This window comes from Coregonus clupeaformis, unplaced genomic scaffold (assembly GCF_020615455.1).
Source record: "Coregonus clupeaformis isolate EN_2021a unplaced genomic scaffold, ASM2061545v1 scaf0232, whole genome shotgun sequence".
Lineage (NCBI taxonomy): Eukaryota > Metazoa > Chordata > Actinopteri > Salmoniformes > Salmonidae > Coregonus > Coregonus clupeaformis.
This window is the reverse complement of record NW_025533687.1, coordinates 410,611-436,666: the sequence shown is the minus strand read 5'-3', so window position 1 is coordinate 436,666 and position 26,056 is coordinate 410,611. Positions and strand designations below refer to the sequence as shown.

Below are 26,056 nucleotides of genomic sequence, written 5' to 3'. Positions count from 1 at the left end.
CCGACTGACTGGCTGTGATTGGCATGGTAGTCCTGTTCTGGATCTGTGTTCTGGCCTTACTCTGCCTGACTGGCTGTGATTGGCATGGTAGTCCTGTTCTGGACCTGTGTTCTGGCCTGACCGACTGACTGGCTGTGATTGGCATGGTAGTCCTGTTCTGGACCTGTGTTCTGGCCTTACTCTGCCTGACTGGCTGTGATTGGCATGGTAGTCCTGTTCTGGACCTGTGTTCTGGTCTGACCGACTGACTGGCTGTGATTGGCATGGTAGTCCTGTTCTGGACCTGTGTTCTGGTCTGACCGACTGACTGGCTGTGATTGGCATGGTAGTCCTGTTCTGGACCTGTGTTCTGGCCTGACTCTGCCTGGCTGGCTGTGATTGGCATGGTAGTCCTGTTCTGGACCTGTGTTCTGGTCTGACCGACTGACTGGCTGTGATTGGCATGGTAGTCCTGTTCTGGACCTGTGTTCTGGCCTGACTCTGCCTGGCTGGCTGTGATTGGCATGGTAGTCCTGTTCTGGACCTGTGTTCTGGCCTGACTCTGCCTGGCTGGCTGTGATTGGCATGGTAGTCCTGTTCTGGACCTGTGTTCTGGCCTGACTCTGCCTGGCTGGCTGTGATTGGCATGGTAGTCCTGTTCTGGACCTGTGTTCTGGCCTGACTCTGCCTGGCTGGCTGTGATTGGCATGGTAGTCCTGTTCTGGACCTGTGTTCTGGCCTGACCGACTGACTGGCTGTGATTGGCATGGTAGTCCTGTTCTGGACCTGTGTTCTGGCCTACACACTACTCCCTATATATCACAATCACAGCCAGCCAGTCAGAGTCAGAGTAAGGCCAGAACACAGGTCCAGAACAGGACTACCATGCCAATCACAGCCAGTCAGTCGGTCAGGCCAGAACACAGGTCCAGAACAGGACTACCATGCCAATCACAGCCAGCCAACCAGGCAGCAGCTTTCCCTCCAAGGAGAAAATAATGTGATTACAGTGTCTCCTCTAGCATGGCAGAAGTGTTCTGCTGGCCAGCCAGAGCCCTGACAACCATGTCTGTCTGTTACTGTCTGTATGTTACTGTCTGTTACTGTCTGTCTGTCGGTCTGTCTGTCTGTCTGTCACTGTCTGTTACTGTCTGTTACTGTCTGTCTGTCTGTCTGTCTGTCACTGTCTGTTACTGTCTGTTACTGTCTGTCTGTCTGTCTGTCTGTCACTGTCTGTTACTGTCTGTTACTGTCTGTCTGTCTGTCTGTCTGTCTGTCTGTATGTCTGTCTGTCTGTCACTGTCTGTTACTGTCTGTCTGTCTGTTACTGTCTGTCTGTCTGTCTGTCTGTCTGTCTGTCTGTCTGTCTGTTACTGTCTGTCTGTCTGTCTGTCTGTCTGTATGTCTGTATGTCTGTCTGTCTGTCACTGTCTGTTACTGTCTGTCTGTCTGTTACTGTCTGTCTGTCTGTCTGTCTGTCTGTCTGTCTGTCTGTCTGTCACTGTCTGTTACTGTCTGTCTGTCTGTTACTGTCTGTCTGTCTGTCTGTCTGTCTGTCTGTCTGTCTGTCTGTCTGTCTGTCTGTCTGTTACTGTCTGTCTGTCTGTTACTGTCTGTCTGTCTGTCTGTCTGTCGGTCTGCCTGCCATCTACTACACACACCCAGTCCCCACTCCTCCAAGCAGGAGAGTAGGACACAGTGGGAGAGAGTTCTACTACACACACCCAGTCCCCACTCCTCCAAGCAGGAGAGTAGGACACAGTGGGAGAGAGTTCTACTACACACACCCAGTCCCCACTCCTCCAAGCAGGAGAGTAGGGCACAGTGGGAGAGAGTTCTACTACACACCCAGTCCCCACTCCTCCAAGCAGGAGAGTAGGACACAGTGGGAGAGAGTTCTACTACACACACCCAGTCCTCACTCCTCCAAGCAGGAGAGTAGGGCACAGTGGGAGAGAGTTCTACTACACACCCAGTCCCCACTCCTCCAAGCAGGAGAGTAGGGCACAGTGGGAGAGAGTCACCCCGTTTTGATTCGTGGAGCTGAAGGACAGATTGGTTTTCCTGCGATGGATCACAGGACAAATCAAACTCCACACTCTCAATTAGACCTGGGTCATACAGCACCAGTCAAAAGTTTGGACACACCTACTCATTCCAGGGTTTTTCTTCATTTGTACAATTTTCTACATTGTAGAATAATAGTGAAGACATCAAAACTATGAAATAACACATATGGAATCATGTAGTAACCAAAAAATTGTTAAACAAATCCAAATATATTTTGTATTTCAGATTCTTCAAAGTAGCCACCCTTTGCCTTGATGACAGCTTTGCACACTCTTGGCTTTCTCTCAACCAGCTTCATGAGGTAGTCACCTGGAATGCATTTCAATTAACAGGTGTGCCTTGTTAAAAGTTCTACAATGTAGAAAATAGTAAAAATAAAGAAAAACCCTGGAATGAGTAGGTGTGTCCAAACTTTTGACTGGTACTGTATATTATACTATCCAACATGTAACACCAAACGATGACCACCATCACAACGTGGGAGAAAGATGATCATCCATTCAAAAGTTTCCCTCTGCCAAATTACGAATACATCCAAGTTCATCCTGTAGGCTAGTCACGTGATGAACCCGCACCAACTCCTGTAACTCTATAATGGCCTGAAACTAGCCTGATCGATTGAAAAATATGAAAATACGGGGGAAATGGCTTGATCATGAACTGGTAGCGTCAATGTGAAGTCAGTTATTATATGGTGGTAGTTACTGTATGGCACATTGTTCTTTTATGAGGGGGAGAGTAACGGAGACACAACACATCCATACGATCTACAGTGCCTTCAGATGATTATTATCCCCTTGATACACCCCTTCCACATGGTTCAGTCTGCTTTTCAACAGATACTGGGAGACAAATTCACCTTACAGCAGGACAATAACCTCAAACACAAGGCCAAATATACACTGGAGTTGCTTATCAAGACGACATTGAATGTTACTGAGTGGCCTAGTTACAGTTTTGACTTTAAATCGGCTTGAAAATCTATGGCAAGACTTGAAAATGACTGACTAGCAATGATCAACAACCAACTTGACAGAGCTTGAAGAATAAAAAAAAATATACAAATATTGTACAATCCAGGTGGGCAAAGCTCTTAGAGACTTACCCAGAAAGACTCACAGCTGTAATCGCTGCCAAAGGTGATTCTAACATGTATTGACTCAGGGGTGTGAATACTTATGTAAATGAGATATTTATGTATTTCATTTTCAATAGATTTGCAAAAATGTCACCAAAAAATAACTTTGTCATTATGGGGTATATTATGTGTAGATGGGTGAGGATTTTTTAAAATATTTAATCCAATTGAAATTGAAGCTGTAAAACAACAAAATGTAGAATAAGTCAAGGGGTTTGAATACTTTGTGAAGCCTATTAGCCTGTCTACTTATCACTTAGTTCCTACTGTCAATATTTACATATTTACAAAAGGAAACGGATACAAAGACTGACTAATCAACCCCTGAAGTCATATTATTCACATGAACGCTCTGAGCAGAGCGGTGTGTAGGGGTGTGTGTGTAGGGGTGTGTGTGTGTGTGTAGGGGTGTGTGTGTGTGTGTGTGTGTGTGTGTGTGTGTGTGTGTGTGCGTGTGTGCGTGCGTCTGCGTGTGTCTGCGTGTGTGTGTGTGTATGTGTGTGTGTGTGTGTACTTACTGGTTGAAGAGGACCCTGGAGCGCACTATGAACTTGAAGATGTACTCCAGAGCTTTCATGGCTTTCAGCAGCTGTTCCGTCAGCTTCTCTGCATTCTCCACATAGTTCTTCAGAACCTTGGTCAGCTTCCTGTAGAACATATATATATACACACACATTACATTAGATGTTATACATAAACATATTATATTATAGCTGTCCTGTCAGCTTCCTGTAGAACATACACTACCAGTCAGAAGTTTGGACACACCTACTCATTCAAGGGTTTTCCTTTATTTTCTACTATTGTTTACATTGTAGAATAATAGTGAAGACATCAGAACTATGAAATAACACTCTTGGCATTCTCTCAACCAGCTTCACCTGGAATGCTTTCAAACTTCTTCCATTTAAGAATGATGGAGGCCACTGTGTTTTTGGGGAACTTCAATGCTGCAGACATTTTTTGGTACCCTTCCCCAGAGCTGTGCCTCGACACAATCCTGTCTCGGAGCTCTACGGACAATTCCTTCGACCTCATGGCTTGGTTTTTGCTCTGACGTGCACTGTCAACTGTGGGACCTTATATAGACAGGTGTGTGCCTTTCCAAATCATGTCCAATCAATTGAATTTACCACAAATGGACTCCAATCAATTTGTAGAAAAATCTCAAGGATGATCAATGGAATCGGGATGCACCGGAGTTCAATTTCGAGTCTCAAAGCAAAGGGTCTGAATATTTATGTAAAAACCTGTTCACGCTTTGTCATTATGGGGTATTATGTGTAGATTGATTAAGGGAAACAAATATTTAATCAATTTTATAATAAGACTAATTAAAAAGTGAAGGGGTCTAAATGCTTTGCGAATACACTTTATGAACATTATGGGCTGTATAGTGTATAATATCTATATGAACAGACTGTATAGTGTATAATATCTATATGAACATTATGGGATGTATAGTGTATAATATCTATATGAATATTATGGGCTGTATAGTGTATAATATCTATATGAACATTATGGACTGTATAGTGTATAATATCTATATGAACATTATGGGCTGTATAGTGTATAATATCTATATGAACATTATGGACTGTATAGTGTATAATATCTATATGAACATTATGGACTGTATAGTGTATAATATCTATATGAACATTATGGGCTGTATAGTGTATAATATCTATATGAACATTATGGACTGTATAGTGTATAATATCTATATGAACATTATGGGCTGTATAGTGTATAATATCTATATGAACATTATGGACTGTATAGTGTATAATATCTATATGAACTTTATGGACTGTATATTGTATAATATCTATATGAACATTATGGACTGTATAGTGTATAATATCTATATGAACATTATGGGCTGTATAGTGTATAATATCTATATGAACATTATGGACTGTATAGTGTATAATATCTATATGAACATTATGGACTGTATAGTGTATAATATCTATATGAACATTATGGACTGTATAGTGTATAATATCTATATGAACATTATGGACTGTATAGTGTATAATATCTATATGAACATTATGGGCTGTATAGTGTATAATATCTATATGAACATTATGGGCTGTATAGTGTATAATATCTATATGAACAGACTGTATAGTGTATAATATCTATATGAACATTATGGGCTGTATAGTGTATAGTATCTATATGAACATTATGGACTGTATAGTGTATAATATCTATATGAACATTATGGACTGTATAGTGTATAATATCTATATGAACATTATGGGCTGTATAGTGTATAATATCTATATGAACAGACTGTATAGTGTATAATATCTATATGAACATTATGGGCTGTATAGTGTATAATATCTATATGAACATTATGGACTGTATAGTGTATAATATCTATATGAACATTATGGACTGTATAGTGTATAATATCTATATGAACATTATGGGCTGTATAGTGTATAATATCTATATGAACATTATGGGGTATAGTGTATAATATCTATATGAACAGACTGTATAGTGTATAATATCTATATGAACATTATGGGCTGTATAGTGTATAATATATATATGAACAGACTGTATAGTGTATAATATCTATATGAACATTATGGACTGTATAGTGTATAATATCTATATGAACATTATGGACTGTATAGTGTATAATATCTATATGAACATTATGGACTGTATAGTGTATAATATCTATATGAACATTATGGACTGTATAGTGTATAATATCTATATGAACAGACTGTATAGTGTATAATATCTATATGAACATTATGGGCTGTATAGTGTATAATATCTATATGAACATTATGGGATGTATAGTGTATAATATCTATATGAACATTATGGGATGTATAGTGTATAATATCTATATGAACATTATGGGCTGTATATTGTATAATATCTATATGAACATTATGGGCTGTATGGTGTATAATATCTATATGAACATTATGGGCTGTATAGTGTATAATATCTATATGAACATTATGGACTGTATAGTGTATAATATCTATATGAACATTATGGACTGTATAGTGTATAATATCTATATGAACATTATGGACTGTATAGTGTATAATATCTATATGAACATTATGGACTGTATAGTGTATAATATCTATATGAACATTATGGGCTGTATAGTGTATAATATCTATATGAACATTATGGACTGTATAGTGTATAATATCTATATGAACATTATGGACTGTATAGTGTATAATATCTATATGAACATTATGGGCTGTATAGTGTATAATATCTATATGAACATTATGGGCTGTATAGTGTATAATATCTATATGAACAGACTGTATAGTGTATAATATCTATATGAACATTATGGACTGTATAGTGTATAATATCTATATGAACATTATGGACTGTATAGTGTATAATATCTATATGAACATTATGGGCTGTATAGTGTATAATATCTATATGAACATTATGGGCTGTATAGTGTATAATATCTATATGAACAGACTGTATAGTGTATAATATCTATATGAACATTATGGACTGTATAGTGTATAATATCTATATGAACATTATGGACTGTATAGTGTATAATATCTATATGAACATTATGGGCTGTATAGTGTATAATATCTATATGAACAGACTGTATAGTGTATAATATCTATATGAACATTATGGGCTGTATAGTGTATAATATCTATATGAACATTATGGACTGTATAGTGTATAATATCTATATGAACAGACTGTATAGTGTATAATATCTATATGAACATTATGGGCTGTATAGTGTATAATATCTATATGAACATTATGGACTGTATAGTGTATAATATCTATATGAACATTATGGACTGTATAGTGTATAATATCTATATGAACATTATGGGCTGTATAGTGTATAATATCTATATGAACATTATGGGCTGTATAGTGTATAATATCTATATGAACATTATGGGCTGTATAGTGAATAATATCTATATGAACATTATGGGCTGTATAGTGTATAATATCTATATGAACATTATGGACTGTATAGTGTATAATATCTATATGAACATTATGGGCTGTATAGTGTATAATATCTATATGAACATTATGGACTGTATAGTGTATAATATCTATATGAACATTATGGACTGTATAGTGTATAATATCTATATTAACATTATGGACTGTATAGTGTATAATATCTATATGAACATTATGGGCTGTATAGTGTATAATATCTATATGAACATTATGGACTGTATAGTGTATAATATCTATATGAACATTATGGGCTGTATAGTGTATAATATCTATATGAACATTATGGACTGTATAGTGTATAATATCTATATGAACATTATGGGCTGTATAGTGTATAATATCTATATGAACATTATGGGCTGTATATTGTATAATATCTATATGAACATTATGGGATGTATAGTGTATAATATCTATATGAACATTATGGGATGTATAGTGTATAATATCTATATGAACATTATGGACTGTATAGTGTATAATATCTATATGAACATTATGGGATGTATAGTGTATAATATCTATATGAACATTATGGGCTGTATAGTGTATAATATCTATATGAACATTATGGGCTGTATAGTGTATAATATCTATATGAACATTATGGGCTGTATAGTGTATAATATCTATATGAACATTATGGGCTGTATAGTGTATAATATCTATATGAACATTATGGACTGTATAGTGTATAATATCTATATGAACATTATGGGCTGTATAGTGTATAATATCTATATGTGGGGACTCAGTCAGGGTCTTAACTTCCTGTTGAGAGTTAGAATAATAGAATACACCAGGTGCCATTTCTAAATGTGGCTGTACCTCAGCAGGCACTTAATTTGCCCATGTCAGCAAAATAAATGTAGATTTCTAAATGAGTCTAGTGACCAGCTATATAAACTCGTAGTAGGCGAACTACCGACCGGGATGGGGCCCATTGATCATCAGTTATCATATAAAAAAATGCTAATATTTTCCTCCACCCCCATGGCAAAACGAGTAGAATTGCATGAAATGAGTTAGAAAATTGCAAAATCTCCTCTCCGCCCCATACAATGTGTAGAAATGCAGGAAGTAAGCGCCAGAGTCCCCACAGTTGTGTCAAGTTGGCTGGATGTCCTTTGGGTGGTGGACTGTTCTTGATAAACACGGGAAACTGTTGAGCGTGAAAAACCCAGCAGCGTTACAGTTCTTGACACAAACCGGTGCACCTGGCACCTACTACCATACCCCGTTCAAAAGGCACTTAAATATTTTGTCGTGCCCATTCACCCTCTGAATAGCACACATACACAATCCATGTCTCAGTTGTCTCAAGGCTTGAAAATCATGATTTAACCCGTCGCCTCCCTTTCACCTACTCTGATTGAAGTGGATTTAACAGGTGACATCAATAAGGGATCATAGCTTTCACCTGGATTCACCTGGTCAGTATAAGTCGTGGAAAGAGCAGGTGTTCCTAATATTTTGGACACTCAGTATATCTCTCTAGCAGTAATAAGCTGTACTCACGTGTATGCCAGTGTAGCGCTGAAATGCTTCCGTATGTAGGTTTCAAGGACAGGGTTAAAGTGCTGAAACTTTCTGTCTGCAATGAGTCCAATTATGAATACCTGCCAAAGAAACCGACACACATTGACTAAAACACAACCCACATGTCACATTAAAAGAGTCACATTAAAAGAGTCACATTAAAGAGTCACATTAAAGAGTCACATTAAAAAGTCGGGAGAAAACGAACACTTTTCTTTCTCATTCAAAATGGACAAAGGGAGAGAGGGGAAATTAAATAATGGAAAAGAATGAAAAGCCATTTTCTCTCTTCTCTTCTTCCCAAGATGATCTAAGATGCACTAGACTGCACTTTCTCTAGTTTCTCTCTGGGTAAAGGGGAGGCGGCTCTACTGGTAATTACCTAGTCATAGCAGGCTATTACAAACCAGATATAAATTGCTGATACGGGCTTTGTACAATAAGGTGTGTCAGAAGTTAAATCAATTAAAAAGCCACAAAGACATTGGGATGATGATTTAATATGAGATAGTGCTAGAAAGAGCTCCACTGACGTAGAGAAATACAGTCGACTACTTGTTTCAGCTTTAGAGAGATATTGTAATTAAGACTGTCTAGCTGGCTGGAAAATGTATGAACCGTCGGGCCATAGGATCTCATGCATGTTATCAATGTATTTGTTCATGTGTGTGTGTGTGTAATGTAATATCCAATAAATGATCCACCCTGCTATGTAGCGTATCTGTAGAATAGGCTATGGCCTGGTGGTTCTAATACTTCAATAATTACAGGAACATTAAGGAACGTGTATCTTTCAGACTTACTACTGCTAATGAGCTCAATTAATTTAATAAATGTTACAATGTGTTCTAAGCACTGTTTATACGTTGTATATATTATATACAACTATATAATGTGTTAGAAGTATGTAATACAGTGCTGTAGTTAAATGCATTCTGAGAATCGGCAGCTAGGTGTCCCAACAGGTAGGTGTTCCCAACAGGTAGGTGTCCCCAACAGGTAGGTGTTCCCAACAGGTAGGTGTCCCAACTGGTAGGTGTTCCCAACAGGTAGGTGTCCCCAACAGGTAGGTGTCCCAACTGGTAGGTGTTCCCAACAGGTAGGTGTCCCCAACAGGTAGGTGTCCCAACTGGTAGGTGTTCCCAACAGGTAGGTGTTCCCAACAGGTAGGTGTTCCCAACAGGTAGGTGTTCCCAACAGGTAAGTGTTCCCAACAGGTAGGTGTTCCCAACAGGTAGGTGTTACCAGTAGGTAGGTGTTCCCAACAGGTAGGTGTTCCCAGTAGGTAGGGGTCCCAACAGGTAGGTGTTCCCAACAGGTAGGTGTTCCCAACAGGTAGGTGTTCCCAACAGGTAGGTGTCCCCAACAGGTAGGTGTCCCCAACAGGTAGGTGTCCCAACAGGTATGTATCCCAACAGGTAGGTGTTCCCAACAGGTAGTTGTCCCAGTAGGTAGGTGTCCCAGTAGGTAGGTATCCCATTTTCCCCGTTCCTGTGCTCTGGTTGTCTCTAACCCAGGACCCGTCTTGTCTCTGGCACATAGCTAGCATTCCTTACGGTGTCAAGGTGTGATCTGGTCGTCTCTAACCCAGGACCCGTCTTGTCTCTGGGACATAGCTAGCATTCCTTACGGTGTCAAGGTGTGATCTGGTCGTCTCTAACCCAGGACCCGTCTTGTCTCTGGCACATAGCTAGCATTCCTTACGGTGTCAAGGTGTGCTCTGGTCGTCTCTAACCCAGGACCCGTCTTGTCTCTGGCACATAGCTAGCATTCCTTACGGTGTCAAGGTGTGCTCTGGTCGTCTCTAACCCAGGACCCGTCTCTGGCACATAGCTAGCATTCCTTACGGTGTCAAGGTGTGCTCTGGTCGTCTCTAACCCAGGACCCGTCTTGTCTCTGGCACATAGCTAGCATTCCTTATGGAGTCAAGGTGTGCTCTGGTTGTCTCTAAACCAGGACCCGTCTTGTCTCTGGCACATAGCTAGCATTCCTTACGGTGTCAAGGTGTGTATTTAGCATACTTTCAAACAACACAATGCCTGAGGCAGACCAGAGGCAAAGAGACAATCTGGGAGTAGTTTTCTCTTTTCTGTTTGTCCACACGGGATGCTGTGAATCTATGTAAACCTTCTCTTTGACAACATATGCATACATTAGTAATGTGTATGTGTCATAGCTGTATGATACTGTCAAAGCGTGGTATAAGTGTATTATATCCCCACATGAAACAGAACAAATCAAATATTTAATATGTGTGTGTGTGTGTGTGTGTGTGTGTGTGTGTGTGTGTGTGTGTGTGTGTGTGTGTGTTTTCAAACAACCTGTACTTACCAAGGCGTCAAACACCAGGGTATCAAACGTGTCACTGTCGGAGTTCTCCATCATAATGTTAAACAGGGCATCAAGGGTGTCTTGAAGAAACTACAACGGAAACACAAAGTGTTACAACAGATAGAGGACACGGTCTGCGTCTCAAATGGGACCCTATTCCCCATAGGGCTCTGTCAGATGTAGTGCACTGTATAGGCAATAGGTTGGAGATGCAGACTACGGCATTACAAATGCATAAACATTCATTCTCATCCTCTATCTATTCAGACTCAGGTGGCGACATCCACCGCTTCAGAGTATATTACTCGCTAACGTTCAGTCCCTGGACAATAAAGTCGACGAGCTCAGGGCGAGGATCTCCTTCCAGAGAGACATCAGCGGACCGTGACACACACTCTGTTTTACCGAATCACGGCTCTCTCTGGATTTATTGTCCCCCATCCATTCAGCCAGTAGGGTTCTCTGTCTATCGCAGGGGGACAGGAAGAAAGAACTCTCCGGGAAAAAGAAAGGTGGAGGAGTATGTTTCATGATTTGCAACTCACGGTGTGATTGTGGTAACTTACAGGAACTCAAGTCCTTTTGTTCTCCCCATCTGGAATACTTCCACCATCAAATGCATCACCTCATTAGAGAATTTTCTTCGGTCATTATTCCCGCCTATGTGAAAACCTGGAAACCGCATATCCTTACGCTGCATTTATTGTAGCTGGTGACTTCAATAAAGGAAATCTGAGGAAAACGCCACCGAAATTCTATCAACGCATCTCCTGTGCTACACGCGCATCACAGACTCCGGCTCATTGCAACCCGCCCTCCCCTCCCTTCGGCCAATAAGATCACTCTTCCATTCTGCTCCTTCCCACCTACAGGTAGAAGCAGGAAGAACACGTGGCGAGGACTGTCCAACGTTGGTATGACCAATCTGAATAATTGCTTCAACATTGTTTGGATCATGCAGACTTTGAAATGTTCCGGGTCACCTCTGAGAATAACATCGACGCACAGTGCATTCGGAAAGCATTCAGACCCCACTTTTTCCACATTTTGTTACGTTACAGCCTTATTCTAAAATGGATTAAATTGTTTTTTCCCCCCTTCATCAATCTACACACAATACCCCACAATGACAAAGCAAAAATAGTTTAGAAATTTATGAAAATGTATTAAAAAAAACGACTGAAATATCACATTTCCATAAGTATTCAGACCCTTTACTTAGTACTTTGTTAAAGCACCTTTGGCAGCGATTACAGCCTCAGGTGGACTCCAATCAAGTTGTAGAAACATCACAAGGATGAGGATTGTGTTGAGGCACAGATCTGGGGAAGGGTACCAAAAAAGTTCTGCAGCATTGAAGGTCCCCAAGAACACAGTGGCCTCCATCATTCTTAAATAGATGAAGTTTGGAACCACCGAGACTCTTCCTAGAGCTGGACGCCCGACCACACTGAGCAATCGGGGGAGAAGGGCCTTGGTCAGGGAGGTGACCATGAACCCGATGGTCACTCTGACAGAGCTCCAGAGTTCCTCTGTGGAGATGGGAGAACCTTCCAGAAGGACAATCAGGGGAGAAGGGCCTTGGTCAGGGAGTTTCACGCACGTCTCCAACTCAAGCATTAAGTTTGCTGACGACAAAACTGTGGTAGGCCTGATTATAAACAATGACCAAAATAACCCTCAACGTAAACAAAATGAAGAAGCTGATCGTGGACTACAGGAGACAGCAGAGAGAACACGACCCCATTCACATCGACGGGGCTGCAGTGGAGAGGGTAAAAAGCTTCAAGTTCCTCGGCGTGCACATCAGTGACGACCTGAGATGGTCCCTTCACACAGACAGTGTGGTGAAGAAGGCGCCACAGCGCTTATTCAACCTCAGGAGGCTGAAGAAATTTGGCTTGGGCCCTCAAACTTCTACAGCTGCACCATTGAGAGCATCCTGTCGGGCTGTATCACCGCCTGGTATGGCAATTGCACCGTCCGCAACTGTAGAGCTCTCCAGAGGGTGGTGCCCAACGCATCACCGGGGGCACACTGCCTGCCCTCCAGGACATCTACAGCACCTATTGTCACAGCAAGGCCAAGAAGATCATCAAGGACCTCAGCCACGGCCTGTTCACCCCACTACCATCTAGAAGGTGGAGACAGTACATGTGCATCAAAGCTGAGACCAAGAAACAGCTTCTATCTCCAGGCCATCAGACTGTTAAAACAGTCACCACTAGCCGGCCTCCACCCAATACCCTGCCCTGAACCTTAGTCACTGTTACTAGCTGGCTACCACCCGGTACTCTACCCTTCACCTTAGAGACTACTGAACATAGTCATGTAACACTGGTCACTTTAATAATGTTTACATACTGTTTAATCCACTTCATATGTATATACTGTATTCTAGTCATGGCTCATCCTATGTAGCTGTACACACCTTTTCTATGCATTCACTGTCCATACTGTATTTACACACCATAATATGTACAGTATATATATATATATATATATATATATATATATATATATATATATATATATTTATATTCATGTCTCTGACATTACTCTTTCTGATATTTCTTAATTTCTCTAGATTATGTGTGTATTGTTTTGTATCGCTAGGTATTACTGAACTGTTAGAGCTAGAAACACAAGCATTTCACTGCACCTGCGATAACATCTGCAAACCTGTGTACCTGACCGCGACCAATAAACATTAGATTTGATTGGTAGATAATAAAGAAGATCAATCTGACAAGAACAGATGACTGTAAAACATGATGCTAATCTAAAGAGGATGTAGCTACCTGAACAAGGTCCTTAGTCTCTGTTTAATGGACACAAAGATGTACTGTGCAGGATTATTATACTCTAAACAGAAATAAGACTGAACTGCAGAGTAAATACATCATCTGACAGAGAGACCTCTTCACACACACTGTAGGATCCTCTCAGATTGAACGAACAATCATTTAAACCTACTGTGTTCCTAATGGTAATCCCACCCCTAGGGTTTCTAGAACCAGTCCAACTGGGGTAGTACTCTATTTGAAGATTGACAGCCTCTCATGGTGGGAGAATACATCCTGAAGAGATATACTTCTCTCTCTCTCACTGCCTTTCACTCTCTCCCCCACACTCCCTCCTCCTCTCCCCCACACTCCCTCCTCCTCCCTCTGACTCTGTCTGTCGCTCTGACTCTGTCTCCGTCGGTCGGTCTCTCTCCGTCGGTCTCTCTCCGTTGGTCTCTCTCCGTTGGTCTCTCTCCGTTGGTCTCTCTCCGTTGGTCTCTCTCTGTCGGTCTCTTTCTCTCTCTCTGTCTATCTCCGTTTCCGTCTCGCTGTATCTCAATTCAATTGAAGGGCTTTATTGTCATGGGAAACGTGTGTTAACATTGCCAAAGCAAGTGAAATAGATAAAACAAAAGTGAAATAAACACAAAAACAGTAAACATTACACTCACAAAAGTTCCAAAAGAATAAAGACATTTCATATGTCATATTATGTATATATAGAGTGTTGTAACAATGTGCAAATAGTTAAAGTACAAATGGGGAAATAAATAAACATAAATATGGGTTGTATTTGCAATGGTGTTTGTTCTTCACTGGTTGCCCTTTTCTTGTGGCAACAGGTCACAAATCTTGCTGCTGTGATGGCACACTATGGTTTTTCACCCAATAGATATGGGAGTTTAACAAAATTGGATTTGTTTTCGAATTCTTTGTGGGTCTGTGTAATCTGAGGGAAATATGTCTCTCTAATATGGTCAGACATTTGACAGGAGGTTAGGAAGTGCAGCTCAGTTTCCACCTCATTTTGTGGGCAGTGTGCACATAGCCTGTCTTCTCTTGAGAGCCAGGTCTGCCTACGGCGGCCTTTCTCAATAGCAAGGCTATGCTCACTGAGTCTGTACATAGTCAAAGCTTTGATTAAGTTTGGGTCAGTCACAGTGGTCAGGTATTCTGCCACTGTGTACTCTCTGTTTAGGGCCAAATAGCATTCTAGTTTGCTCAGTTTTTTTGTTAATTCTTTCCAATGTGTCAAGTAATTGTGTTGCTGTCCTGGGGCTCTGTGGGGTCTGTTTGTGTTTGTGAACAGAGCCCCAGGACCAGCTTGCTTAGGGGACTCTTCTCCAGGTTAATCTCTCTGTAGGTGATGGCTTTGTTATGGAAGGTTTGGGAATCGCTTCCTTTTAGATGGTTGTAGAATTTAACGGCTCTTTTCTGGATTTTGATAGTTAGCGGTTATCGGCCTAATTCTGCTCCGCATGCATTATTTGGTGTTTTACGTTGTACGCAGAGGATGTTTTTGCAGAATTCTGCATGCAGAGTCTCAATTTGGTGTTTGTCCCATTTTGTGAATTCTTGGTTGGTGAGCGGACCCCAGACCTCAGAACCATAAAGGGCAATGGGTTCTATAACTGATTCAAGTATTTTTAGCCAGATCCTAATTGGTATGTCAAATTTTATGTTCCTTTTGATGGTATAGAAGGCCCTTCTTGCCTTGTCTTTCAGATCTCTCTCTCGCTCTCTAACAAAGACATACGTTCACGTGCTCCCTCTTTCTACCAGTCATCCGCTGTGCTCTCTCTCTTTTCCTCCTTTCAAATCCTCCTCTCAACACTCCTCGGACACCTATAATTTTCAATACCCGCCAGAACCAGCAGGGAAGATTCCTCTGCACATTGTATGCCAGTTCCATTGAGTGCCCGCCCGGCGTTACATTTACACTCAACTGCTGATCGCTCAAGAACAACCTATCCTTAAGACACACGCTCAAGACTCTCTCCGTCTCTCTCTCTCTCTCTGTCCACCCGTCTCTCTATGTGTACGTCCGTCCATGTCTCTGTCCGTCCCTCCGTCCGTCTCTCTCTCTCTCTCTCTCTCTGTACACCCGTCTCTCTATGTGTACGTCCGTCCATGTCTCTGTCCGTCCCTCCGTCCGTCCCTCTCTCTCTCTCTCTCTCTGTCCGTCCGTCCGTCCCTCTCTCTCTGTCAGTCCGTCTCTCTCTATGTCTGTCTGTCCGTCCATCTCTCTGTCCGTCCGTCTCTCTGTCCGTCTCTCGCTCCCCGTCTCTCCCGTTGGTCTGTCTCTCTCTCTGTGCATCTCTCTCTGTGCATCTCTCTCTATCCCCCAAGAAAAACCTTTCCTTAAGACACACAGATGGTGATATCATATGTTCAACTGCTGCCAAGAGTGGAAGTGCAGCGTTGGGAAACACTGACTGGGTTATGACTATAGCGTTCATATCCACAGCTGTGGGATGTGTTTGCTGAGACAGCCGTCATTAGGCTGATGGCATAGATTTGATTATAAAATCTATACATTATTCTAAAGTTTTGAATGTGAATTTACAGGGAGGAAGACTGCCAAGGTATAACAGTGAGCCTTGTTAACACTGGTGAGGGTGACATACTAAAAGGGAACCTCTATACGGAGAATGGAAACCCTTCCTCTAAAACTCAGCTTTCTTGGTCAGGTCTCCCTTGAAAAAGAGGTAATTTGATCTCAAATGGGTCACCCTGGTTAAATAAATAAAAAATCCTAATGGGTCATATTGTGTTACCTATGAACTTTGACCTCTCACCTTGACGACCTCTCCTCCGTCGACCTTCATCAGCTGTTGGAGGTTCTGCTGCAGCAGGCTGGTGTTGGAGCGCCACTTCAGCAGGCCCAGAAGATCCACTATATGAGACACAACAAAGACAACATTTATTTTCATCTACAGCAGAAACAAAGTATCCACACCCCTTGACTTATTCGAAAATGGATTAAATTGTTTTGTTTTTTTACACACAATACCCCATATTGACAAAGCAAAAACAAGTTAAGAAATGTTTGCACATGTATAATGTAATATCACATGTGTACATTTTTTAAAACTGAAATATCACATTTACATAACTGTTCAGACCCTGTACTCAGTACTTTGTTGAAGCACCTTTGGCAGCGATTACAGCCTTAAGTCTTCTTGGGTATGACGCTACAAGCTTGGCACACCTGTATTTGGGGAGTTTCTCCCATTCTTCTCTGCAGATCCTCTCAAGCTCTGTCAGGTTGGATGGGGAGCGTCGCTGCACAGCTACTTTCAGGTCTCTCCAGAAATGTTCGATCGGTTTCAAGTCCGGGCTCTGGCTGGGCCACTCAAGGACATTCGGAGACTAGTCCCGAAGCCACTCCTGCATTGTCTTGGTTGTGTGCTTAGGGTCGTTGTCCTGTTGGAAGGTGAACCTTCACCCCAGTCTGAGGTCATGAGCACTCTGGAGCAGGTTTTCATCAAGGATCTCTCTGTACTTTGCTCCGTTCATCTTTCCCTCGATCCTGACTAGTCTTCCAGTCCCTGCTGCTGAAAAACATCCCCACAGCTTGATGCTGCCACCACCATGCTTCACCGTACGAATGTTGCCAGGTTTCCTCCAGACGTGACGCTTGGCTTTCAGGCCAAAGAGTTCAATCTTGGTTTCATCAGACCAGAGCATATTGTTTCTCATGGTCTGAGAGTCTTTAGATGCCTTTTGGAAAACTCCAAGCGGGCTTTCATGTGCCTTTTACTGAGGAGTGGCTTCCGTCTGGCCACTCTACCATAAAGGCCTGATTGGTGGAGTGCTGCAGAAATGGCTGTCCTTCTGGAAAGTTCTCCCATCTCCACAGAGGAACTCTGGAGCTCTGTCAAAGTGACCATTGGGTTCTTGGTGACCTCCCTGACTAAGTCCCTTCTCCCCCGATTGCTCAGTTTGGCTGGGCGGCCAGCTCTAGGAAGAGTCTTTGTGGTTCCAAACTTCTTCCATTTAAGAATGATGGAGGCCACTGTGTTCTTAGGGACCTTCAATGCTGCAGAAATGTTTTGGTACCCTTCCCCAGATCTGTGCCTCGACACAATCCTGTCTCGGAGCTCTACGGACAATTTCTTCGACCTCATGGCTTGGTTATTGTTCTGACATGCACTGTCAACGGTTGGACCTTATTTAGACAGGTGTGTGGCTTTCCAAATCATGTCTAATCAATTGAATTTACCAGAGGTGGACTCCGATTAAGTTGTAGAAACATCTCAAGGATGATCAATGGAAACAGGATGCACCCCGAGTAAAATTTCGAGTCTCATATCAAAGGGTCTGAATACACATGTAAACAAGGTAATTCTGTTTCTTAATAAATGTGAAAAATTTCTAAAAACCTGTTTTTGCTTTTTCATTATGGGGAATTGTGTGTAGATTGATGAGGAATTGTTTTTATTTAATCAATTTTTGAAAAAAGGGAAGGGGTATTAATCCTTTATCAATGCACTGTAATTCTTATTTACAATGACAGCCTGGCTTTTACTCAAGAACATCTGAGGACAGAATGACAGAACAAACCATCTGAGACAGAATCAGAGGAACAGAAAGAAAGGTTTTATACACTAGAGTAGAAGGGTTTTATACACTACAGTAGAAGGGTTTTATACACTACAGTAGAAGGGTTTTATACACTACAGTAGAAGGGTTTTATACACTAGAGTAGAAGGGTTTTATACACTAGAGTAGAAGGGTTTTATACACTACAGTAGAAGGGTTTTATACACTACAGTAGAAGGGTTTTATACACTACAGTAGAAGGGTTTTATACACTACAGTAGAAGGGTTTTATACACTACAGTAGAAGGGTTTTATACACTACAGTAGAAGGGTTTTATACACTACAGTAGAAGGGTTTTATACACTACAGTAGAAGGGTTTTATACACTACAGTAGAAGGGTTTTATACACTACAGTAGAAGGGTTTTATACACTACAGTAGAAGGGTTTTATACACTACAGTAGAAGGGTTTTATACACTAGAGTAGAAGGGTTTTATATACTACAGTAGAAGGGTTTTATACACTACAGTAGAAGGGTTTTATACACTACAGTAGAAGGGTTTTATACACTAGAGTAGAAGGGTTTTATACACTAGAGTAGAAGGGTTTTATACACTACAGTAGAAGGGTTTTATACACTACAGTAGAAGGGTTTTATACACTACAGTAGAAGGGTTTTATACACTACAGTAGAAGGGTTTTATACACTACAGTAGAAGGGTTTTATACACTACAGTAGAAGGGTTTTATACACTACAGTAGAAGGGTTTTATACACTACAGTAGAAGGGTTTTATACACTACAGTAGAAGGGTTTTATACACTACAGTAGAAGGGTTTTATACACTACAGTAGAAGGGTTTTATACACTACAGTAGAAGGGTTTTATACACTACAGTAGAAGGGTTTTATACACTACAGTAGAAGGGTTTTATACACTACAGTAGAAGGGTTTTATACACTACAGTAGAAGGGTTTTATACACTACAGTAGAAGGGTTTTATACACTACAGTAGAAGGGTTTTATACACTACAGTAGAAGGGTTTTATACACTACAGTAGAAGGGGTTTATACACTACAGTAGAAGGGATTTATACACTACAGTAGAAGGGTTTTATACACTACAGTAGAAGGGTTTATACACTCTCTCTTGCTCTCCCTTTCTCCACAGTCCCCCTCCCCTTCTCTCAATTTCAATTTCAATGTAAGGCCTTTATTGGCATGGGAAACATATGTTAACATTACAAGAGCAAGTGAAGTAGATAGTAAACAGAAGGTAAATAAACAATACAAATGTACAGTAAATCCTCTCTCTCTCTCTCTCTCTCTCTCCTGCTTCCCATTGGAATCGAAACCCGCAAGCGTCATGCTCTGCCAACTGAGTCACAAGGGACCTCCTCCTGTCTGTCTGTCTGTAACTGAGTCAATCAAGCCTTTTGATACTGAAGGTGATAGATACCCATCTTCTGGGGCCCTGACAAGCTATCAGGGTTCAGTCATCTGATCTTATTTAAAAACAGGCCTCACCAGGAGTTAAGAGATCTGTAAACCTGCAGCTCCAACACTCAGCAAAACGCTCAGCAAAACAAAATGAGGTGAGATTAGAATCAATCATCAAGCAGCCAGCAAGGGGGGGAGGATGAGGAGAGCAGAGGAGAGGGGCTCCACAACCTCTTACCTCTGCTCTTCTGAGCGCTACAGCTATGGGGAGAGGAGGCACTACAGATGATCTCTCAGGTCATTTCATCTAGCTATTTCTCAAGCTGTCCTCCTGCCCTGCTACAAAGTATCTCACGAGACTGCAGAGCAAAACACCCTGGGAAGAGAAGAGACCACAGCCACTTCTCTTCACGTCACCAATGCTGTCAGCTCTCAGCGCAACGCTGGGCCGGCGGACGCATAACTCTGGCTTAATTAAAGGAGAGTTTTCATCTCAGATGGAAAGAGGTTGGGGGACTCTGGGATATCTGTGACGCTAGCTGGCTCTCCATAGGGAACCACATTAAAGCTTTTTAAACAGAGGCGAGGCAGAGGAGGATGGAGGGTGTGTGATAGGTGGTGAGGAGGATGGAGGGTGTGTGATAGGTGGGGAGGAGGATGGAGGGTGTGTGATAGGTGGGAGGATGGAGGGTGGAGGATGGAGGGTGTGTGATAGGTGGGGAGGAGGATGGAGGGTGTGTGATAGGTGGGAGGATGGAGGGTGGAGGATGGAGGGTGTGTGATAGGTGGGGAGGAGGATGGAGGGTGTGTGATAGGTGGGGAGGATGGAGGGTGTGTGATAGGTGGGGAGGATGGAGGGTGTGTGATAGGTGGGGAGGATGGAGGGTGTGTGATAGGTGGGGAGGAGGATGGAGGGTGTGTGATAGGTGGAGGGTGTGTGATAGGTGGGGAGGATGGAGGGTGTGTGATAGGTGGGGAGGATGGAGGGTGTGGGATAGGTGGGGAGGATGGAGGGTGTGGGATAGGTGGGGAGGATGGAGGGTGGAGGATAGGTGGGGAGGATGGAGGGTGTGTGATAGGTGGGGAGGATGGAGGGTGTGTGATAGGTGGGGAGGATGGAGGGTGTGGGATAGGTGGGGAGGATGGAGGGTGTGGGATAGGTGGGGAGGATGGAGGGTGTGGGATAGGTGGGGAGGATGGAGGGTGTGTGATAGGTGGGGAGGATGGAGGGTGTGTGATAGGTGGGAGGATGGAGGGTGGAGGATAGGTGGGGAGGATGGAGGGTGGAGGATGGAGGGTGTGTGATAGGTGGGGAGGATGGAGGGTGTGTGATAGGTGGGGAGGATGGAGGGTGTGTGATAGGTGGGAGGATGGAGGGTGTGGGATAGGTGGGGAGGATGGATGGTGTGTGATAGGTGGGGAGGATGGAGGGTGTGTGATAGGTGGGGAGGATGGAGGGTGTGTGATAGGTGGGGAGGATGGAGGGTGTGTGATAGGTGGGGAGGATGGAGGGTGTGTGATAGGTGGGGAGGATGGAGGGTGTGTGATAGGTGGGGAGGATGGAGGGTGTGTGAATATCAATGAAGGATCGTGATCATGCTAATAAACAGCCTAACATTGGAGCGTTATTATAAGTGGGAGTGTGTGTGTGTGTGTGTGTGTGTGTGTGTGTGTTCTGGGTAGGAGGGTTAAAGAGGCTGTTTCTTCAAGTTTTTTTAATAAAGCAGGGTAAAGGACTCCTCTCTTGTCAGAGATGGATGGCTTCAGCAGCTCTCTTTATTAAAAGAGGAACAACCTTTTCCCTGAGCTTCAGCTAAGAGGATGAGACATGATGAGACGTTGCCCATTCTGTTTAATCAATCTGCTGTGTTCCCTGACCAGACAGGCTGATCCCACACAGCCCACTGGAGCCTCAAATATTACCATGACAAAATACAACAGGGATGGGAGAGGAGGTTCTGATAGGGGTTACCACAGCAACAGAGAGGTTCTGATAGGAGTTACCACAGCCACAGAGAGGTTCTGATAGGGGTTACCACAGCAGAGTCAGAGAGGTTCTGATAGGAGTTACCACAGCCACAGAGAGGTTCTGATAGGAGTTACCACAGCCACAGAGAGGTTCTGATAGGAGTTACCACAGCAACAGAGAGGTTCTGATAGGAGTTACCACAGCAGAGTCAGAGAGGTTCTGATAGGAGTTACCACAGCCACAGAGAGGTTCTGATAGGAGTTACCACAGCCACAGAGAGGTTCTGATAGGAGTTACCACAGCACACAGAGAGGTTCTGATAGGAGTTACCACAGCAACAGAGAGGTTCTGATAGGAGTTACCACAGCCACAGAGAGGTTCTGATAGGAGTTACCACAGCCACAGAGAGGTTCTGATAGGGGTTACCACAGCAACAGAGAGGTTCTGATAGGAGTTACCACAGCAGAGTCAGAGAGGTTCTGATAGGAGTTACCACAGCCACAGAGAGGTTCTGATAGGAGTTACCACAGCCACAGAGGAGGTTCTGATAGGAGTTACCACAGCCACAGAGGAGGTTCTGATAGGGGTTACCACAGCCACAGAGGAGGTTCTGATAGGGGTTACCACAGCCACAGAGGAGGTTCTGATAGGGGTTACCACAGCCACAGAGGAGGTTCTGATAGGGGTTACCACAGCCACAGAGGAGGTTCTGATAGGGGTTACCTCAGCCACAGAGGAGGTTCTGATAGGGGTTACCACAGCCACAGAGAGGTTCTGATAGGAGTTACCTCAGCCACAGAGAGGTTCTGATAGGAGTTACCACAGCCACAGAGAGGTTCTGATAGGGGTTACCACAGCAGTCAGAGAGGTTCTGATAGGGGTTACCACAGCAACAGAGAGGTTCTGATAGGAGTTACCACAGCCACAGAGAGGTTCTGATAGGAGTTACCACAGCCACAGAGGAGGTTCTGATAGGAGTTACCACAGCCACAGAGAGGTTCTGATAGGGGTTACCACAGCAGTCAGAGAGGTTCTGATAGGAGTTACCACAGCAACAGAGAGGTTCTGATAGGAGTTACCACAGCCACAGAGGAGGTTCTGATAGGGGTTACCACAGCCACAGAGAGGTTCTGATAGGGGTTACCACAGCCACAGAGAGGTTCTGATAGGGGTTACCACAGCCACAGAGAGGTTCTGATAGGAGTTACCACAGCCACAGAGGAGGTTCTGATAGGAGTTACCACAGCCACAGAGGAGGTTCTGATAGGAGTTACCACAGCAACAGAGAGGTTCTGATAGGGGTTACCACAGCAACAGAGAGGTTCTGATAGGGGTTACCACAGCCACAGAGAGGTTCTGATAGGAGTTACCACAGCAGTCAGAGAGGTTCTGATAGGAGTTACCACAGCAACAGAGAGGTTCTGATAGGGGTTACCACAGCCACAGAGAGGTTCTGATAGGAGTTACCTCAGCAGTCAGAGAGGTTCTGATAGGGGTTACCACAGCAACAGAGAGGTTCTGATAGGGGTTACCACAGCAACAGAGAGGTTCTGATAGGAGTTACCTCAGCAGTCAGAGAGGTTCTGATAGGGGTTACCACAGCAACAGAGAGGTTCTGATAGGGGTTACCTCAGCAGTCAGAGAGGTTCTGATAGGGGTTACCTCAGCAACAGAGAGGTTCTGATAGGAGTTACCTCAGCAGTCAGAGAGGTTCTGATAGGGGTTACCACAGCAACAGAGAGGTTCTGATAGGGGTTACCACAGCAACAGAGAGGTTCTGATAGGGGTTACCACAGCAACAGAGAGGTTCTGATAGGGGTTACCACAGCAGTCAGAGAGGTTCTGATAGGGGTTACCACAGCAACAGAGAGGTTCTGATAGGAGTTACCACAGCCACAGAGAGGTTCTGATAGGAGTTACCACAGCAACAGAGAGGTTCTGATAGGAGTTACCTCAGCAGTCAGAGAGGTTCTGATAGGGGTTACCACAGCAACAGAGAGGTTCTGATAGGAGTTACCTCAGCAGTCAGAGAGGTTCTGACAGGAGTTACTACAGCAACAGAGAGGTTCTGACAGGAGTTACCACAGCAACAGAGAGGTTCTGATAGGAGTTACCACAGCAACAGAGAGGTTCTGTGATTCACTGCTCTAATCCTGACTGGCCAGGAGAGCGCCCTCTGTGTCACAAATGGCACACTACACTCTATTTAGTGCACAGCTTTTGACCAGCTCCCAATTTGGCACACATCCCTGCATGGAAGACTGGACACCTGGTAACTGGTGCTATATGAAGACTGGACACCTGGTAACTGGTGCTATATGAAGACTGGACACCTGGTAACTGGTGCTATATGAAGACTGGACACCTGGTAACTGGTGCTATATGAAGACTGGACACCTGGTAACTGGTGCTACAGTGGGGCAAAAAAGTATTTAGTCAGCCACCAATTGTGCAAGTTCTCCCACTTAAAAAGATGAGAGAGGCCTGTAATTTTCATCATAGGTACACGTCAACTATGACAGACAAATTGAGAAAAAAAAATCCAGAAAATCCCATTGTAGGATTTTTAATGAATTTATTTGCAAATTATGGTGGAAAATAAGTATTTGGTCACCTACAAACAAGCAAGATTTCTGGCTCTCACAGACCTGTAACTTCTTCTTTAAGAGGCTCCTCTGTCCTCCACTCGTTACCTATATTAATGGCACCTGTTTGAACTTGTTATCAGTATAAAAGACACCTGTCCACAACCTCAAACAGTCACACTCCAAACTTCACAATGGCCAAGACCAAAGAGCTGTCAAAGGACACCAAAAACAAAATTGTAGACCTGCACCAGGCTGGGAAGACTGAATCTGCAACAGGTAAGCAGCTTGGTTTGAAGAAATCAACTGTGGGAGCAATTATTAGGAAATGGAAGACATACAAGACCACTGATAATCTCCCTCGATCTGGGGCTCCATGCAAGATCTCACCCCGTGGGGTCAAAATGATCACAAGAACGGTGAGCAAAAATCCCAGAACCACACGGGGGGACCTAGTGAATGACCTGCTGAGAGCTGGGACCAAAGTAACAAAGCCAACCATCAGTAACACACTACGCCGCCAGGGACTCAAATCCTGCAGTGCGAGACGTGTCCCCCCTGCTTAAGCCAGTACATGTCCAGGCCCGTCTGAAGTGCATTTGGATGATCCAGAAGAGGATTGGGAGAATGTCATATGGTCAGATGAAACCAAAATATAACTTTTTGGGTAAAAACTCAACTCGTCATGTTTGGAGGACAAAGAATGCTGAGTTGCATCCAAAGAACACCATACCTACTGTGAAGCATGGGGTTGGAAACATCATGCTTTGGGGCTGTTTTTCTGCAAAGGGACCAGGACGACTGATCCGTGTAAAGGAAAGAATGAATGGGGCCATGTATCGTGAGATTTTGAGTGAAACCCTCCTTCCATCAGCAAGGGCATTGAAGATGAAACGTGGCTGGGTCTTTCAGCATGACAATGATCCCAAACACACCGCCCGGGCAACGAAGGAGTGGCTTCGTAAGAAGCATTTCAAGGTCCTGGAGTGGCCTAGCCAGTCTCCAGATCTCAACCCCATAGAAAATCTTTGGAGGGAGTTGAAAGTCTGTGTTGCCCAGCGACAGCCCCAAAACATCACTGCTCTAGAGGAGATCTGCATGGAGGAATGGGCCAAAATACCAGCAACAGTGTGTGAAAACCTTGTGAAGACTTACAGAAAACGTTTGACCTGTGTCATTGCCAACAAAGGGTATATAACAAAGTATTGAGAAACTTTTGTTATTGACCAAATACTTATTTTCCACCATCATATGCCAATAAATTCATTAAAAATCCTACAATGTGATTTTCTGGAATTTTTTTTCTAATTTTGTCTGTCATAGTTGACGTGTACCTATGATGAAAATTACAGGCCTCTCTCATCTTTTTAAGTGGGAGAACTTGCACAATTGGTGGCTGACTAAATACTTTTTTTCCCCACTGTATATGAAGACTGGACACCTGGTAACTGGTGCTATATGAAGACTGGACACCTGGTAACTGGTGCTATATGAAGACTGAACACCTGGTAACTGGTGCTATATGAAGACTGGACACCTGGTAACTGGTGCTATATGAATACTGAACACCTGGTAACTGGTGCTATATGAATACTGAACACCTGGTAACTGGTGCTATATGAATACTGAACACC

The 26,056-nt window shown here is 43.0% G+C and overlaps 1 protein-coding gene across 6 annotated transcripts in view; it reads right to left on the bottom strand.

Moving 5' to 3' along the window:
- LOC121563319 (dedicator of cytokinesis protein 1-like) overlaps positions 1-26,056 on the bottom strand; it is a 236,503-nt gene that overhangs the window by 62,239 nt on the left and 148,208 nt on the right. For all 6 annotated transcript variants that reach the window (XM_045214288.1, XM_045214291.1, XM_045214290.1 and 3 more), the window contains exons 19-22: positions 16,680-16,777; positions 11,096-11,185; positions 8,744-8,844; positions 3,706-3,834 (exon numbers count right to left, since the gene is read on the bottom strand). In XM_045214288.1, the coding sequence (XP_045070223.1) occupies positions 3,706-3,834; positions 8,744-8,844; positions 11,096-11,185; positions 16,680-16,777 (418 nt within the window). The remainder of the gene's footprint in view (positions 1-3,705; positions 3,835-8,743; positions 8,845-11,095; positions 11,186-16,679; positions 16,778-26,056) is intronic.